At 47.1% G+C, this 14,861-nt stretch overlaps 1 protein-coding gene across 2 annotated transcripts in view; it reads left to right on the forward strand.

Annotated features, from left to right (window-relative positions):
- Positions 1 to 14,861, forward strand: part of Bcl2l14 (BCL2 like 14) — a 45,528-nt gene that overhangs the window by 19,621 nt on the left and 11,046 nt on the right. The window contains exons 3-4 of one of the 2 annotated variants that reach the window (XM_005072864.4): positions 473 to 622; positions 8,289 to 8,746. In XM_005072864.4, the coding sequence (XP_005072921.1) occupies positions 8,296 to 8,746 (451 nt within the window). In that variant the 5' untranslated portion in view covers positions 473 to 622; positions 8,289 to 8,295. The remainder of the gene's footprint in view (positions 1 to 472; positions 623 to 8,288; positions 8,747 to 14,861) is intronic. The other variant, XM_040743417.1, reaches the window with a different exon arrangement.

The following is a 14,861-nucleotide window of genomic DNA, read 5'->3' on the forward strand; positions in this document are numbered from 1 at the left end:
TAACCACATACATGTAACATGAAACTAGAAGTAAAACTACCCAGAGGAACAAAGGGTACGGGCAAGAGGTGTGTGTGTGGGGGGGGGTGCTCCAGAGGACATGAAAGGACACAGTCACAACACATTGCACATGCTTGATGAAAATGTCCCGAGGTAACAGTGCACCATTTGTAAGGAAGAAAAGCACTGGATGTCTTCTTAAAGGGTAAATGTGTACCTGTAGCAGATTAGCTGGTCGGTAAACACTGACAAAACTGATAAAATGCAAATCAGAGAACCAACCATCAAGACAGGCCCACCTATTTGTTCCCGAGGGCTGTGGAAGGGTCCTATAAAGGCTATCCAAGTGCTTTTCGAGTCAAATTACTTGAGCAAAGGGCAGCCTCTCCTTCTGTTAAAAAGCTGGGGGCGGAGCTTAATGAGGAAGTGGCTTCCTCTCGTCTTGGTCCCAAACTTCAGGATCCTTCTACAGGGAGCTTCCAGACTCTGAGCTGTGTGGAGAGAAGTCAAGATCAGCGGGAAGTTTCCTCTCAGTTGCCTGTTGAGAGACCGCAGGTGTACAAACAGCTACCTGACACCTGAGGTGAAGCCAGAGCTAACCAGCTGACAGCCTGCAGACCAGGTACAGCAGCAGGGGACATCAGTTTCTGTCTCTACTCCCTCTGGAGCTCACAGCCAGGTTGCATTAAGGCCGTCTAACCCAGGAACTATGGGCTCCTGTAACGAAAGTTCTTATCATGTGAGCCTTGGAACGCAGAGACACTGAGAAACTCGTTCATTGGGTTTCCCGAAAAGGGCAACTCTCTCTCTCTCTCTCTCTCTCTCTCTCTCTCTCTCTCTCTCTCTCTCTCTCTCTCTCTCTCTCTCTCTCTCTCTCTCTCTCTCTCTGTCTCTGTCTTTCTCTCTCTCTCTCTCCCTCCTCTCCCTCCCTCCATCTCCCCCTCCCTCCCTCTGTTTTTGTTTTTTATTTTTTGTTTTGAGGGTCTCTCTATGTAGTCCTGGCTGTCCTGGAACTTGCTGTGTAGACAGGCTGGCCTCAAACTCAGAGATCCGCCTGCCTCTGCCTCCACAGTGCTCTGACCACCGCTGGCAAAAGGATTCTCTTCCTACAGAAGGGTTGGATGATTTGGTCTTTTTAATTCTCTCTCGATGTAAATATAACAAGGCGTGTAATGGCATGATAGCTGCTTAGAGCCCGCAGAGATGAACCCATCTTGGAGCAGGGTTTGGGGGCGCAGGATGGGACCCCCGCAACGGAACCTGGAGACATGAACAGTCTGCAGGAACTTGGGCGCTCAGCCTAGTCCTAGCAGACTTCCCTTGGAAAGCTCTCTTCTCCCTGAGTGTTCTGACCCCATTTCCCCAGTCGGGGCTGTGATAAGTAGGCTCAACGCTTTGTGTCTGTGTTTAGCTTGCGTTGTGAGAAATTGAGACTTTTCATCTCGTTCTTCATCTCACCTTCAGAGTTGAAAACCATGTCTTATCCTTGGGGATGGGAGAGAGGGCAGAAAGAGCAGAGACACACAGAGGTCTGGAGAAAGGCAGGGAGGGAGATGCGGACACAAAGTCCACCTGGCAAAAGGGACCCTGGATGCTAAAGGTGCAGCTCAAAGTGACCAGGCACGACAGAACTTGCAGCTGAGCCTAGGGACCTCCCTGAGAGGAGTGTGTTAAGACAGAGCCACACTCAGGCTGGTGGGTTCTCCCTGGTTTTCACCCCCAAGGCAAGCAGAGGTGAAGCAAGCCAAGAGAGGTTCCAGCTGCAGCTGAACCGGGACACTAGGCAGTGGAGGCCTCTCAGGGAACAGTGAAATTTCCCAGCTACTTCCTCCGAGCCCTCACCCACCTGCCTCGGGGAGGGAAGTGAAATCTCACTTTCTCCAACACAGACTAGAGTGCACAGTCTGGAAAACTTCCCAATGCGACTGCCACTCAGCAGGGTCTGGGTGGCGCCTGCAGCCTGGTCCTCCCAGAACACTAACAGACCAAGCAACTGTCCTTCACAAGTTGCTCTCACCCTCAGGAAGGGAAAAGAGACCATGGAAGCTGCTGCATTTGCCTTTGGCAATGCGGCCTTGACCATGATAAAGCTATTGCTGCAGGGTAAGAGAGAGGATGTATCCCTGAATCCCCTAATTAACATAAGGCCTCTGAGGTAGCCCTTGGGATTTCCACAAACAAAATTTACCATTTGTGTTTTTGAGGTCCAGAAGTTGGGGTGCCTTCTATAAGCAGAAAGGCCACTGCGGATCACTGAGAACTGAAAGCATCAAACATGATAAGTTCTCTCACTACTTAAAATACGAAGCTTTCAGCTTTATGGTAGCTCTCCCTTAATTAAGGTTCAGTATGAAGAAAAGCCCACACCATTTCAAACCTTAAAACCTTCGTTGTGTCTGTTCTTTGAGAATTTCACACACTGATGCAGCGGGTTTTGATCATAATACACATACTCTCTCAAAATCTTACCTTCCCTGCAGCCCAGGCCGGCCTCGAACTGCCTGACCTGTCTCCTTCTGTCCAAGCTGCCACCACAGAACCCTGTCTTCCTTCTGTCCATCTGCAGCCACGGTGCTCTGGCCACCCTCTCTCCTCTGCTTAACTTCTCTGTGGTTGACAGTCCCCCAGGTCTGTCTAACCAGCTAGACACAAGTCTCCCCTCTTACAAAGTGGAAGGACTACTTCCGGTTTCCTCCTCAGCTCAGCGGTTTCCCCCATCTCAGACATGGCTCCTGAGTCAGCCATTTAGGAGCCTGTTTCTCAAAGAAGTGGATCCTTCCTCTCCCAGACAGCACATGTCTGCAGTTTGAACACACGCCTCCCCACCTGTACACCATGATGTGTGAGGGACTTGGGTTTTGTTAAAGTCCATAAACGTCTCTCGTGGAGGCTTAGGGCACCCTAATTGTCCTCAGATGAAGAGTTTATGGGACAAGAGCGTCCTGCGTTCTGCCTGTCCTGAGCTGCCCAGTTTGTTTATAGTGTTAGATGGGATCTCTCTGCAAACTGATCTCAAAAGAGATCCACCTGCCTCTGCCTCTCTGCCTCTGCATTTCGGGATTAACTGTATGCCCACCACACCTAACCCAAACTGCCCGATTTAAAAGGAAGCTTCCAAACCCCCCGAGAGCTCCGGGCTCAGTGTCTCCTGAGCCAGCCCTGCCCACTGTGACTGAAGAGCCCACTGTGGCCACTTCCTGGCTGACTCTTTTGCTTGCCTCAGTTTCAATACCAACGCTTTTCCCATTAGGTCTCGGGACTTCTCAGTAGCGTCTTTTATTAATGGTGTTGTCAGACTTAGCAAATACAAGACACCCAGGTGCATCTGAACTTCGGATAAGCAAGTTGGACTTTAGTTCAACTCGTAATATTTGGGACATAGTTATAGTAACATTTATTTGTAATTTCTCAAACAAACTACCCAAATTCAAATTCTACCAGATGTCTCGTGTTTCATTGTCTCTTCATTCATTCATTCATTCATCGAGTCACTCATTCGCTCCATCCATCCATTCATTCACTCACTCCATTCATTCATATACTCACTTCATTCATTCACTCTTCACGTTTGTTGAGCACCTGCATGCTGTTGGGCACTATTCTGGGTGCGCAGACAGCCAGGCGAAGTTCCACTCTTCATATCTGTATCTGTTATCTTCTTGTTACTGGGACAACATACTTGACAGAAGCAACTTGAGGAAGGGAGGGATTACTTGGGCTCACACTTAGGGAAGGCCAGGCAGGGAGAGTGTCTGTACCTGTGATGCCAGGAGCTTCCGGTGCCTGGTCATGCCATGTTTCTTGTCGGGAAGCAGAGAGAGATGAATTACCAGTTTCAGCTCACTCTCTTCCGTTTCCGTTCAGTGCAGGCCTCCAGGCCATGGGATGGTGCCACCCCCCATTCAGAAGGGTCTCCCTGCCTCAGTTAAACCTCTCTAGAAAGGCCCTCACAGACATGCCCACAAGTGTGTCCCCAAGGCGATTCTAAATCCAGCCAGGTGACAACGGAGATTAGCTGTCGTGTCCTTACACTGTACATACTCTTACCATATTTGCATACACAGCACAAACACACAACTCAAAACCATGTAAATCAGGCCTCATATTCAGACCAACCTCACCGTCTAGCATCATCTACAACTTTATGTGCTTGAATTCAGATCTCAAGGAGGACCACTCTTTGCATCCGAGGGATGTGTCTGTGTCTTTTGGTCTGTGACGCTCTCCCTACCTTGGTGTGTGTTTGCATGTGTATGAGCTCCACATATCTGTTAATATGACCCATTGCCTAATTCTTTCTTTTTGAAACAGTCTTTCTATGTAGCCCTGCTTGGCCTCAAGTTTGTGATTCTCCTGCCTCATCCTCCTGAGGCTTACACCACAAATTCATCGGCATTAATCCTGTAGCATTGACCACATTCTGAATTTAGATCATTGCTTCCTTATGAGCATTAATTAGGCTTCCACCTCCTATACTCCCCGTACTTGATCAGATTAAAATCTGATGAATTTTTTCTTTTGTGTGTGTACATGAGCTTGTGAGCTTATGTGCACCACATAGAAACAGGATCCTGTGGGGACCAGCAGAGGGCATCAGATTCCCCTGGAGCTAGAACTGCTGGTGGTTGGGAACTCCCATGTGAGTGCTAGACAGTGAACCCAGGTCCTCTGCAAGAGCAGTAAGTGCTTTTACAAGCAGAGCCATGTCTAAAAGATCTTAGTTTTTTCATCACATAGTTGTTAGGGTTTTTTTAAATCACAAATAATGTCACAGAATGCTCATCTCAGCTTTAGTGATGGAGAATTTGTCATTGAGTCCAGGAGTTATTGATATGATTCAGTTTTAAGTCATACTCTGGGGGCAGGGGTGGGATGCATTTGACACTGCAACACATGTGTTAATGATAAAGCATGGGGGGGACCTTTGAGGATTCCATGGCAGGTGAGGGTGACTGAGATGAAGGGACAAACACGCCAGACAGACAGAGCGAGCGTAAGTGAGAAGTTTTATTAGAAAGAGGAGGGAGAGGGAAGGAAAGAGAGGTAAAGAGACACAGAGACAGAGAAAGGACAGAAGAGAAGAGGGAGACAGGAAAAGTCCTGTCTGTCCCAGGGGAACAGCAGGAAAGAGAGCATAAGTGGGTGCGGTCTGTCTTTTAAAGGGGTCCTTTGCACCTGCGTGCAGACCAGGGTACTGCCTGAGTGCATTCTGCCAGGCCACAGGGGCAGGCCAGCATAGTGCCTGAATCCTTAGAAGAAGCATGGAGGTCACACGACAACTCCGGGGGGTTCTCCTCTTCCATCTTCTTTTGAGGCAGGATAGTTCTGCCATGCTGCCTATTCCTGGCCATTTGACCCATGAGCCATTGTAATGGCTTTTTTTTTTTTAACGCCAACTTGACACAAGCTGGAGTCATCAGCCAGGAGGCAGCCTCAACTAAGAAAATGTCTCTGTAAGATCAGCTGCAGGCAAGCATGTAGGGCATTTTCTTAAAGATTGATGGCGGAGAGCATAGCCCACATTGTGGGTGGTGCCATCCTGGGCTGGTGGTCCTGGGTTCTAGAAGAAAGCAGGCTGAGGGGCTGGAGAGGTGACTCAGAAGTTAAGAGCACTGACTGCTCTTCCAAAGGTCCCGAGTTCAATTCTCAGCAGCCACATGGTGACTCAACAACCATCCATAATGAGAACTGGCGCCCTCTCCTCACCTGCAGACAGAACACTGTGTACATAATAAATCAAGGAAGGAAGGAAAGAGAAAGGCCGAGCAAGCCATGAGGAGCAAGCCAGTAAGCCCCACGCTCCCATGGCCTCAGCATCAGCTCCTGACTCCGGCCAGGTTCCTGTCCTGCTTGAGTTCCTGCCCTGGCTTCCTTTGATGAGATGCGGAAGTGTAAGCTGAATAACCCTTTCCTCCCCAAGTTGCTTTGCTTATGATGTTTCAACGCAGCAATGGTAACCCTACAAGACAGCCATCTCTCAGGTGATGCTCCAATCTCTCTCTCTGCATACACGACATGGCTGTCACCACATACATATGTATGCCGTCTTCATCTGGGGTCTGCGGGGCAAATTCATGTAGTTAGGCTTGAGACCGAGTCACGTCTAAGATTCGATGCTCAGTCTTACGAGATCATTTGGCGACCCGGTGGAACCTGGGTTGGGGGATATCGGGAAGGAGAGGATGGTGTTCCGAAGAGAACAGAGGGGCTGGGAGGGGGCCTGGAGAAGGTGTGGGACAACAGCTGAGGAACTGGCGGGATGAGGGGGAGGAGCTATGGACCTGTGAGAAAGCCTGTGTGGGAAAGACCGGACAGATCAGCTTTATTGGCAGAGAAGGAACAGCAATGAGGAAGCAGCAAGAGGCGTGTCCTCCAGACAACCCAGTGGCTCCTGACAGCCCTAGGCCTCAGTATAGCGAGTGTGCAATTGGAGCAGTTGAGGGAAGACAGCATGCCAAAGCATAGGAATTGCTCCAGAATGTGAAGAAACAGAAAGAGGGGGAAGAATGCTGGTTAGGAGCCCCACCCACCCACCCACCCTGTGCTGCGCTCCCCAAGTGCCTGGTCACACCCAGTTGCCAGAGGCCGCTTGTGTACATGGGAGGAGCTGTGTAAACATGGCTGTTTAGCAGGTGTTGGGCTTTACAAGGCTGCCCACGGCTGCCCTGGGAAAGCCTCTTCTGCTCCTCAGTCTTCACCCGACTTTGGCTCAGTTACCTTGCAGATCCCAGCTGCCTTCCACTAGAACTTGCTTAGCTAGTCCCCGGGTCTGGCCTGAAGCTGCTCCTCAGGCCAGCTGGTGCCTCTTCTAATAAAGCATGGCTACCACCTCGGCAACTCGAAGCACGCACCTGTGGAGGCACTAGAGCCCTATCCCTCCTTCAAATAGCAAAGCCAAGGTAGGGAAGTTAGAGCACATTCTTAGTGTAGAGGTTTGTTTGCTTGCTCTTTTCTTACGTTGCTGAGAACACGGGGCCTTGTGCATGTTAGGGGAGCATATTGTCACCGAGCTATATCCTTGACACTTGATTCTCAGTCTATATGGAAAACAAGGACCAAAGAGATTGAGTTGCTCAGTATGTGAGTTTGAAGCTGTCGGGCCATGACCATGAGTCCCACAACCGAGTCCAATCTGTATCACATTCATCCTTCTCAATCCCTGTCTGTCCCATGTCCATCCTCCTGAAACCCTGTCTGCACATACTACCCCATTCCTTTGTAGGTTGGTCCTGGTGTTTATAGTGGAAAGGAATGGAGAAATGTGCCATTGGGTTCCATTAAGATCACCATGGTTTGTTTATAGTTATAGTTTCTCCATCTGTTAGGGCAAAAACCCAACAGGAGCAGTGAGATAAGGCTAAAAGCCCCACCAAGGACAGAGGCAGGGAAAGCTACACAGTCCTGCACCACACAATAATGTTTTAGTCAACAATTGCCTAATACAAGACATAAGAATTGTCCCCTGCACCAGGAGGTGATGGCACATGTCTTTAATCCTAGCACTTGGGAGGCAGGGGCAGGCAGATCTCAGTGAGTTTGAGGCCAGCCTAGTCTACAAAGTTAGTTCCAGGACAGCCAGGACTGTTGCACAGAGAAACCATGTCATAAAAAACAAACAAAAAAAATTGCCCCTTGAAATTCTATCACCAAGTGAGGTGATGGTCCTCTTAGCTTGTATCAGTATACACTGAGTGCACAATGTTGACTGAGGGCATGTTTTTAAAACATGAAGGCAATTGAGTAACAGAAGGGTTGGCCACCAAAAGTCTGGTCATAGCTGCCTTTCTACTTATTTTCCCTGATTGATTCATACTTTGGTGAGTTTGGAGCTAGCCTGAGCTACATGGTACAAGCTCTGGCCATCAGACGATTCTGTTGTGTCATTGTTGACCACCTTCAAGCGTGTATCCGTGAGTCTGTTCTCGGTCTATGCAGTTTTAAGGTGGAATGTACATCACCTGTCCAAATCTTCCTTCAATTGCCTTCACTCGCTCCTCCATTCGAAGCTGGCTGACCTGCCTCCACATGCCCAGCTGATTTCACCGCCCTCAGAGCTCTTACTCTATTGTTACCTGGAGTTGTCCATGCATCTGTCTCTTCCTGTCCCGGTAACAGCAATGACTTTTCTGACACTGGTTACTTCCTGGCTATCCTAGCCATGTGGGATCAGAGCCAAGGGATGCTTTTTCGGCCCCTCCCCATGCTTTCTCTGAGCCTGCAAAGTAAATGCTCCCACATATACAACACCACGTAACATGTACACCACCATGTGCCCTTTGTCGTTCCAGACCCAACATGTGCAGCACCAGTGTGGGTGACCTGGAAGACATCCCCCTGGAAGACGATGACCCAAACAGCATAGAGTGTAAAATCCTGGTCTTCTATGCCAGACACCATGTTTTCAAGAGCTCCCCAGCCGTTTTCTCACCCAAGCTCTCCAGAACAAGAAGTTTGTCCCAGAAAGCACTGGGGACTTGGTCAACGGATTCATGGACACAGGTGCCATTGTCTTGTAGAAGCTCCCCCTCCAGTGAAAAGCACATAAGCCTTGGCAAGAAGAAGTCTTCTTGGAGAACGTTCTTCAGAGCAACTGAGGAGGAAGGCCCACCGAACTCGCCAAAGGAGTTCCGAGCTCAGGGTGTTCAGAGCTCCTTTGCAGTCGAGCGTCAGGGCCTAAAGTTTCTGGGTGGCAACCAGCACTGGGCCAGGTCTCTCTCCAGTGTGGAGCAGCGCCTGGAGTGTGAAGGTAGGTTTGTGGAGGGCTCTCACTCACACCTGTAGTAAGATGTTGTTTCTCTTTGGGGGGGCCCACCACCCAGTTCCCAAATGAATCAAACACAGAGGCTTATTCTTAGTTATGAATGCCTGTTTTAGCTTGGCTTGTTTCTAGCCAGCTTTTCTTAAATTGTCCCATCTACCTTTTTTTTAAAAGATTTATTTATTTATTATGTATAGTATTCTATCTACATACTTGCCTGCACACCAGAAGAGGGCATCAGATCCCATTTTAGATAGCTGTGAGCCACCATGTGGTTGCTGGGAATTGAACTCAGGACCTCTGGAAGAGCAACTAATGCTCTTAGCCTCTGAGCCATCTCTCCAGTCCCTGTTATCTTCTGTAAATCTTACTTACTTCGTGGTCCCTCGGTTGTCCTTCTATTTACCTTCTCTGTCTGCCAGCCCTGCCTCTCCCTGCTCCTGTCTCTCTATTAGCCATCCAGCTCTTTATTAGACCATCAGGTGTTTTATACAGGCAAAGAATCACAGCTTCACAAAGTTAAACAAATGCAGCATAAACAAAAGTCACACACCTTAAAATAATATTCTACCACATTTCCCTCCTTTTGTCTAAATAAAAAGGTTTTAACTTTAACATAGTAAAACTATACACAACAAAAATAGTTATCAAGTAAGAATTAATTCACAATATTCTGTCCATTTGTAGTTAGCATATCCAGAGAAAATAATGCATTATCTTAGTGAATCCAGTTTTATACCTAATTTACTTTCTATCACATCTAAGGAAAACTGCAACTATAACTACCTAGTATTCAACTCCATCAAAGGCACCAGAATGATATATTATTTAAATAAACAAAAAGTACATTGTAAATAACTTCCAAAAACTCTAGCAAAGACAGACATCTGACTGGACAGCCACCCAAGTTTCTCTGCAATATCAGGGCATCTATCTTCAACTTACAGACTCGTAGTACTGGCAAACTTTTTAGTGAAGAAAAATTAAAAAGACTGTCCTGCCTATATTGACAGTTTGTCAGTTACTTTGCTCTATGCCCTGCAGAATGTCTGGCAGTTTCTTCTGTGAAGCAGGAACCCCGAAAGACCATCTTGCCTTATTTTGGCCAAGTTCAGCAGTCACTTTCCTGTGTGTCCTGCATGTCCAGTCTGCACAGCACATTGTCAGCAGTCAAAGGCAAGAGCAGGTTTTTTTGTTTGTTTTTTGCCCAGTGGTTAACCTTGCCACTATGAAAGCAAACTCTATACGGAGGTTCTTCAATACCCATGATCTTTGAAGTAAATTGCTGCTGCCAGAAGCAGATTTGTCTCATTGTCATGAAAAGCCCTAAGTTAACAAAACATTTAAAATACTATGTTCTGTAGACTTTTGAAAGGTTTGAAGACCATCTATCTAAAATATATATTTGTATGATTGGAAAAACATACCTAGCATAGCTACAAATTTCGTTGTTATAGATGACTCCTGACGTATATTTCTTGATTATCCTAAATAGTTCATAATAATGGCTTTCAAAAACTAGAATTTTACCTTATATTTTAAATGAATTACACAGATACAATACCTTAAACAACAGCAGAAACATAGATGTTATAACAAAAATAACCTTAAATTAGCTTCAATATACAGAAATCCTTTAAACAATAACAAAAACATATACAGTGTCACAAAACTGACTTGGAATTTGTATCCATATACCAAAATCCGTGCCAAGGCAAAATATCTGAGATTAATAGTCGTCTTTTTATCCTATATTCCTATATTCCCCTAAACTATATCAAACACCCATGACCCACAAAATAATCAAAAGCCTTACGTAGCTCAGCTCTTGGCAATGTGTTTGTAGTTTTCTCTAACCTCTTCTTGCTGGCTGTGGGAGAAGGCATCATTAGGGTCCCATTAGAAAAAATGACCAAGTCCTGGGAAGACCGGCTATGATCTTTGTTGATAGATATCACCTGTCAAATTTCAGGAGGTCTTCCTTGATCAAACCAGATCCGTATCAACCGGGACCGAATCCACAGCCTCTTGTTTCCCGTGGAAACAAAAGCAAAACTGCATCTCCAAAACATCTTTTAAGTTCTATTTGACAAATTCATTTGTTGACTTCCATTTTAAAGTTAAGGAATTCTTAAAATATCTAAGCTGGTTTATTTCCACGGTCCCTCTGTCAATCCCAGGACTCTTGGCAGCTGTCCTTTGCCTTTGAGCACAATAGCCTACAGGATCCAGATACCCTGTGTATTTCCCATCTTGACGTGGTTTTTTTCTTTTATATTGCTTTTACTGTCCCTTTAAAGACTCCATTTTATTATTTTTCAACTGTTTGTTTCTATGACTGTCCATACCCTTCTTTCTTTCTTAAGTCTGCATACATTGTAAAACACACTGCAACCTGTTGACAGGTTTTTTCCATCTTTTACTTCATATCTTTTAGTCTTTTCTGACTGCAGTAGCTAACTTTAGACTGATAAAGCTATTCCTGGATACTCAGTGAGAACCAAGCTTTTGTCCTGATGGGAGGCTTGTCTCACCAGGAACTGCATTCAACCTTCCTAGAGCTCTAGAATGCCAATGCTTGCACCACAGCAGGCATTTTTGCTTCATTTTTAATTCCTACTTACTGTCCTAGGTGCTCAGGAGATCACTGACTGGCAGTATCCTACCCACCTCTCTTTTTTCTCAAGCTTTCCCAGGCCCAGTGGAATTACGAGTGCCATGTTGGTGTGCCATTGTGTAATAAGATTTTTTCTCTTTTGGGGGGGCCCACCATCCAGCTCCCAAATGAATCAAACATGGAGGCTTATTCTTAGTTATGAATGCCCAACCTCAGTTTGGCTTGTTTCTTAAATTATCCCCTCTACCTTTTGACTCCAGGTTTTTCCTGTTCTCCTACTTCTGCAAATCTTACTCTTAATCCATGGAAGACTGGGTGGCTAACCCCTGGTGTCCTCCTCTCCTTGTTCTCTCATTCTCCCTCGCTCCCTCGGGTCTCCTATTTATTCCCTCTGCCTGCTGCCCCGCCTAGCCTTGCTGCTGCCTTGCTATTGGCTTTTCAGCTCTTTATTAGACCTTCAGGTGTCTTAGACAGACAAAGTAACACAGCTTCACAGAGTTAAACAAATGCAGCACAAACAAAAGTCACAGACGCCTTAAAATAATACTCTACCGCCCCCCATCTCCCTCCACGTGTGTGCTGAGTGCTCTGCCTCTCCTCCAACCTGCAGAAGACAGGCCTGGGCTTTCCACGTCGCTAATCTGCATCGTAACCATCCACTTTTCCCGGTCAAGGAAGTAGGTGGGGTGAAAGGTGGCTGCAGAGGTTTTTCACCTCTGTGACTACAAATAAGCTTGCTTCAAGAGAGGAGCACAAAGGAGGGCACCTTAGCCAGGTACCTTCTCCTAGGCCAGCTGACCTCTGGAGAGCCTGGCTACGGTGCTTACACCACATTGTGTATTGGGGAGATCACACCGTTCCCTACCTCTTATGGTTGATGGAAACATCAAGTAGACAAGCCAGTGATCCCAGCACTGAGGGGAAGGAGGTTGGACTTTCGGAGGTTCATGGCCAGCCTTGGCTATATAGTGAGTTGGAGGCCATCCTGGGTTACACGAGACCTTGTCTTAAAATACAAACAAACCAAACCAAATGAAAGAGGGAGGAAGAGGAGAGAAAGGAAGGGGAAGGGAGAGAAGAGAGAGAGGAGAGAGGAGGTGGGAAGGGTCATGAACGGAATAACAAGGATGGAGAAGGAGGGGAGGGAGGCGGGACTGGAGGGAGGGAAGGAGAGAAGGAAAGGACAGACAAATAGATTTAAGCAACTAGTTTTTCAGCTGGGCACAGTGGCCCATACCCGCCACCATCAGGTGTCAGAAGGGAAAGAATGGAGTTCCAGGTCAGCCTGGCCTACATAGCAAGTCGGAGGCCAGCTTACTGCAAGACTGTCTTGAAAAAGAAAAACAAACAAAATACTTTTCAATATGTAACTACCAGACTGGAGAGATGGCTCAAAGGTTAAGAGCACTGGCTGCTCTTCCAGAGGACCTGAGTTCAATTTCCAGCACCCACACGATGGCTCACAGACATCTGTAACTTTAGTCCCATAGGACCTAATGTCCTTTCCTGCTGTACAGATGTACAGGCAGACAAAGGATCCATATACATAAAATACACAAATTAAATCTTTTTTTTAAAAGAAAGGTTTTCTAAAAAGAAAAGGTGAACCACCTTTGTAAGAACCGGATAAAGAGGCTGGAGGGATGGCTCAGAGGTTAAGAGTGCTGACTGCTCTGCCAGAGGACCCAGGTTCAATTCCCAGCACCCACATGGCAGCTCACAGCTCTCCAGTTCTAAGGGATCTGACACACTGATACACCAGGCAAAAACCCAATGCACATAAAGTAAAAATGAAATCTTAAAAAAAAAACAACCAAACTGATAAAGTCTTCCCTTGTTAGGAAAAACATCAGTGCATTGAACAGGTCACTTTCACTGTGGGCTTTACCTCCACCCAGGGACCTCTGCAGAAGTCTTCCATCTTCCCATCCACTCCAGCGGGGCCTCTTCCTGCCAGGTGTCATGGGCCTGTCCCTAGTTAGTCAACAGAGGGCAGTAACGGCTCAGTTTTGAAGTGCTGCTATCATCCTATGTTTTTGGAGTAGGTCCTGCCTGTGGAAGGCTCGTACCATTCTGTGACCAAGGGAACTTATAGTTCAGTCAGGCCACCAGAACCCAGGGTCCAGAGGATGTGCAGAACCAGTCACTCAAGGGGCAGCAAGAATTTCTGGAGGGGCACTGCTGAAGGAGACACAGCCGGGACCACACAGAGACCATCTGTCTTCCCAGCTTTGTTAAACTCTCCGAGCGAATGGAAGCATCTACCCTCTAAATCCAAGCACAGCTGAGGCTGCAGCCGTGCCAAGAGCGAGAGGCTGCTCAGGGTCTTCCTCTCCTGCCCTGTTCTTCCCAACATAGGCAGCAGCTATCAGGACTGGGAACCCGGAGGCCCCCGGGACCTGGCTTTGTGGGTCAGTGTGGCCTGCACAGGCAAACAGGAAGTTTCTATAGTCTTCATTCCTCATTCCCTGGAGTAAACGACATTTTCGAAAGAAACTGCTCATGTCGCCTGCCCCCTTTTAAGGAGACACAAGTGAAGAAAAATAACTTTCCGGTGAGGTTAAGAATAAAAGGTTCAGCTAAACAGAAAGTGGGCTTATTGGCCAATTTGTATCCGAGGCTATGTACATAACCATAGAACATAGTTTGATGCATAGCTAGACATCACATCCCTGTTATAAACAGGAAGAAAGGGGAGAGGCAGAGGTGGCTTTCTAGATTATTCGGCTCACTCTATGTATTTGTGTGTTTATTTATTTATTTGTTTGTTGATTTGACGCAGGGCCTCGCTGTGCAGCCTAGGCTGACCTCGACCTCTTGACTCCCCATCCTTAGGTCTTGCAAATGAATGGACAGTTTCTCCAGTCACAGTGTAACACGACTCAACTGCTCCATTTGGCACCAAACGCAGAGCCGCCTCGAGTCCCTGCAGTGAAGTGACTGGTGGAAAGCCAGTGGCAGGCTTACTGCCTAACGAGTCAGCCATGGACCTGCCCATTCCAGCACTCCCTCTCCCCTCCCTCAAGCAGACAGAAAGCCAACTTGTGTCTAAGTGGCAGTAACAATAAGGGGGTCTATACCGTGTAAACCTTCCTGCCCCGAGTGGGAAAGCATGCTGTGTCCCTTCCCAGATTACAGATTCATGAAGGATGAGTTGTACTTCATGCACTTGTTCTGAGATTGAGTCTGACTTTGTAGCCCAGGCTGGCCTGGAACTCATGATCCTGCAGCCCTGGCATCCTCAGTGCTGAGATACAGATGTGACCCCCCACATCGGATAGTGTCTATGCAACCTTGTTTACCTATAAGCATAACTTGAATGTTTTCTATGAAACGTAAAGGGGAACCTGTGGCTGTAAGAGCAAGGAGTATCAAGTTATTGAACACTCTCTAGTGGCCTCTCAGTAGAGGCCACCTCTCCAAGGTATAAAGGGCGTCCCCCAAATACAAATAAAGAGTGAAAATAAAGCCACCATGAGCTTTCTG

Source organism: Mesocricetus auratus, unplaced genomic scaffold, assembly GCF_017639785.1.
Source record: "Mesocricetus auratus isolate SY011 unplaced genomic scaffold, BCM_Maur_2.0 Super-Scaffold_100001, whole genome shotgun sequence".
Classification (NCBI taxonomy): domain Eukaryota; kingdom Metazoa; phylum Chordata; class Mammalia; order Rodentia; family Cricetidae; genus Mesocricetus; species Mesocricetus auratus.